The sequence below is a fragment of the Podarcis filfolensis genome, assembly GCF_964270895.1.
Source record: "Podarcis filfolensis genome assembly, chromosome: 15".
Classification (NCBI taxonomy): Eukaryota; Metazoa; Chordata; class Lepidosauria; order Squamata; family Lacertidae; genus Podarcis; species Podarcis filfolensis.
In genome coordinates, this window is record NC_139618.1 from 11184884 (window position 1) to 11189090 (window position 4207).

The 4207-nt window shown below is 48.2% G+C and overlaps 1 protein-coding gene across 1 annotated transcript in view; it reads right to left on the bottom strand.

Annotated features, from left to right (window-relative positions):
* Positions 1-3904: 3904 nt before the first annotated feature.
* RCC1L (RCC1 like) overlaps positions 3905-4207 on the bottom strand; it is a 12657-nt gene continuing 12354 nt past the window's right edge. The window contains exon 11 of the mRNA XM_083587699.1: positions 3905-4143. Within this exon, the coding sequence (XP_083443825.1) occupies positions 4021-4143 (123 nt within the window). The 3' untranslated portion in view covers positions 3905-4020. The remainder of the gene's footprint in view (positions 4144-4207) is intronic.

The following is a 4207-nucleotide window of genomic DNA, read 5'->3' on the forward strand; positions in this document are numbered from 1 at the left end:
CTGAAGCACTATTTCTGGGTTAGCGGAGACTGTAACCTGAAGCGTATGTAACCCGAGGTACCACTGTACTAGCTCTGGTTTGCTGTTTGGCTAGCATGGAGAACACCTCTCAGGAGAGACACGTGAACTGGTCTGATGCTCTGCGGAAGCCACCTAAAACGAGTGGCCATCGCTGTGCTGTTTGGCAGGAAATTTTTTCGCCAGGAAAAGGACTTCAACGGAAGAGCCACAAGTTCCCAGTGGCCAAGCCACAATATCTCCCAATAAAAAGGCAAGAGGAAAGGCCTGAGACCCTGGAAAGTTGATGCCAGGCAATGCTGGACTCAACTGGCACAGCGTCCTCTCAATGGAGGCTGGGTCCATATGGGCAAATGGGGCACTGCCCCACCAACCTCTGCCTGCCCTCAGCCAGCCCCCACCTGCCTGCCTTCCTGGATGAAGAGCTGGTCCAGGGGGTGGCACTGCCCCCATCAGCTTCCTCCTCTTCCCTTTCAGGTTGCCCCTTGTAGAATTCAGCAGGAAAGGCAAAACTAGATTGAGTTCACTCTGTTTGTCATTGGCTCTGGCACCACCTACTGGTGGGCTCCCTACTTTCCAACCAGTCCCAGTGGATTGATCGGGTTGCATATTCCCAGTCTTTCTAGGCAGGCAAGACTGGGAACTAAAACCACAAGCAATGTAGCTGCTCCAAACATAGCAGGATAATTCTTTTATAGGTGTTTTCAATGACGTTGGGGTGGAATTTTTTCCAGGGCTTGGTGCTTTTCCCCTATGGAAAATGTTCCATGTTAGGAGTTCATGAGCAACAGCCAATGGATGCCAACTGCTGGCACCTGCTGGTTGTTATGGACTCCAACTCCCATCAGGCCTGCTTGGGATAACCAATTGTCAGGGATGATGGGAGCTGCGGTCCACAGCACCACCCCTGCCCTAAGGTATCAGAAAATTGCCTGAGGCAAACAGAGATACTTTTTTTCAGTGCAAATTTTATCAGTCCAATTCAAAGGTTTGTGGAAGACCCAGACTGCTGTGCATTATCTCATTTTCAGCAGGTTGGAGCAGAGATGTGAGGGTGGGGCAACATAAGAAGCTGCTTTCTATTGTCAGGCCATTGATTTCTCTAGCTGACTGGCAGCCGCTCTCCAGGGTTTCAGACAGAGGCACCCTCTCACCCCTTCCTGGAGATGGCAGGGATTGAACCTGGGGCCTTGTGCATGCAACACAACGGCTCTCCTACTGAGCTATTGCTCTTCCCCGTTTGGGAATTATAGTCATTTCCCTGTAGAAGCCAATGGGCGCGATTTGAATGCATTCTCTTGGGCATAGCCCATTGACATGAGTGGGATGTGGTGCTTGTGCCCTCTGTTCTAGAAACTGACTTGGATCCTGGTCAGACGCAAAATGGGAATGATTTTGTTTGCTTAGTTCCTCCATTCAGAATTGCGAGTGAGTCCTGTTGGGATGCACTGCTGATTTTTTTGGGAACTGAAATGTTGATTTCGGAACATTTGTACTTAAAAGAACTTCTCTGTGTCGCTGCAATTGTGCGCCTCTAAGAGAGCCCTCTGCAGTCTCCTGGTACATCTCTGCTGAAAAGTTTTCCCATCTAAGCAAGTTTCCCTCTGTCTCTTTCTTTCTCTTCATGCCAGCTTGCTACTTTTCTCCAGGTGTCTAGTAATCCTCCTTCCTTCCGTTCCTGATGTCCAGGCGGTGATTGCCATTGCTGATGTAGCCAAAATGGTACCACTTCTTCCTGGGGCTTCATGTCAATGGTGACTTTGGCAAATTCCTCTTTGCAGCTTATGCCTCCAGGATGACGGGGCGTTTAATGATGAATTACTCCCTTCATTAGTCAGTTCCTGTTCCGTGTGGAGGGAGAGGCTTTATTTACAAACACCTTTTCATTTTCTAAGGTATTTTTCATACTATATAAACAGCAGCAGCCAGTCCAGAAAAAGTATATCAAGTGGAAATCAAGATACCAAGCCGCCACCTTCCAGCATGAATGGAAGTCAGTTAAGTCACAAATAATGCTGGAAGTCACACTGAACACGAAGCAATAAAAAGAACAGAAGCTTTAATGAAGGAAGCTTCTAATTAAAGTTACTCGGGCTCTATTTGTGAGCAGAGCTCCACTGTAAGCATTCTAAAACATACATTGGGAAGATCAGGGCTGAGAAGCCTCTCTATCTGGACTTTATGACTCTACCCCACCCCTCACTCCCCCACTTCTGTGCCCTCCTTCTCCAGGGCTTTTGCCTTGTTGGGACGCGTCCTTGGAAGTGTGCTTATGTCTCTTGCTTGGATGGGGGAGGAGAGAACTGTGCACACAAATCGCTAACTTTTACAAGGTTAGAATCTGGCCTGCTGGATAAAAAGCTAAGATTCACACCAATTGTTCTGCCCACTTTTTGCACCTGGTCCTTCCCAGCCACTGCCATGTGCCTCCCCCTCCCCCAAAAAACACAACCCTGCAAGCAGATGACCACAGATGACCTCGCTCTAGAAGGATCTTGGCCACAGAGGTAATACGGTGATGTCTTATTAACCAATGCCCAAGAGGCACAGGGCAGCACATTTTAGAATTATCTCCAGCTAATGACGGAACCGGCAGTACCGCAGCTCAGCTCAAGAGCTCCTGAGACAGAAGCAACTGCTTCCAGATTTGATAAATCGCCTCGCCTAGCAGCCGAATGCTACCAGGTGCTCCATGCAGTGCCATCATGCGGCCATTTATCAGAAGGCAACGATGGGTTTTCATTGCCCATGGCTTATCCCTAAAATGCCTGAACAATAGTTCTGATCTCTTCTTTCTCTCCGATATGTATTGTTTAAGATATACAGTGGTACCTCGGGTTAAGAACTTACTTCGTTCTGGAGGTCCGTTCTTAACCTGAAACTGTTCTTAAACTGAGGTACCACTTTAGCTAATGGGGCCTCCCGCTACAGTGCGATTTCTGTTCTCATCCTGAAGCAAAGTTCTTAACCCAAGGTACTATTTCTGGGTTAGCAGCGTCTGTAACCTGAAGCGTCTGTAACCCCAGGTACCAGTATACTCAGCCTTTGAGGGCTGAACGTGTGAGGCAGGGGAGAAGGAAGGAAGTAGCCAGGTACACTTTACAACAACCACCACTACTACAACAAATGCACACCACTCTTTCTCTCTCATAGGCCAAGGAGCTGTTTCTCTCAAACTAAAGAGATGGTCAGATGGCGTACCCTTGGCATGAGCCATCAAAAACTATGGGAGTGCAAGGGTAGGAGAGGGGCAGAATAGAAGGGAAGGAGGCTTGAACCCTCATGTAGATCAGCACTGAAGGCATGGGCAACCCTGACATGTATGTCATTCACGCATTTCCTCTCCTCCTGCCCCGGCTGCAAGGAGATCAGAACTGTGCACTTCCCTTTTCAATTAACTGCAGTTTCAGCATCGTATCTGAATCCCTAGCTCTGGTTCTGCTAAAACAAGACACCTTCAAAAATAATGGTTTGATGTGGGCTGGTTTCACTAAACCATAGTTATGGCTAACCATGGTTTACACAGGTTCTGACACACTGCTAAACCGTGGTTGTCAGGAGAATCAACAAGCCCAAGTTCAATGCTCTCTATTTGGGTGCAGTACATAGTGAGAGCTAAGATCTGTGAAGGGAAGGAGCCAGGGATACGATGAAACTTTTCAGTAAAAGTTTCAGCAGTTGCTTTCAAACGAGGCAGGGATCCTGCATTGCTCCAGCTGTGCTTGGACTCAAACTCCCAACATCCCTTGCCACTGACCATGCTGGCTGGGGGCTGATGGGAGTTGGGAGTTCAACCACAGCTGGAGAGCTACAGCTTCCCTAGCCCTGCTCTGGGACAATAAAGAGCTGGGTGCTAGAAAGAAAGGAATAAGGCAAAGACATTCAATCATCTCATAAGAGCATCTTTCAAAAGCAGCAGCATGTTCTACAATCCCACTGTAAACAAACCCTTTTGCTCTGACTGCACAGCAGTGCAGGCTTCCTCGCAGCTCTCCCAAGTCCTTAGCAACCACTTCGGAAGTACAACATTACGAAGACGGCCGAGCAGCTAACGATTGTCCTGAGTGAACAGCTCCCAAAATTTGTGCAGGGTCCCTCTGAAACAAATCCTTGTTCCTTTGAAGCCTGCTGCCATGGTGACTTCATTAAGTTTGCTCACAAGGAATTCAGGCATCAGTCCCAAAGAGCC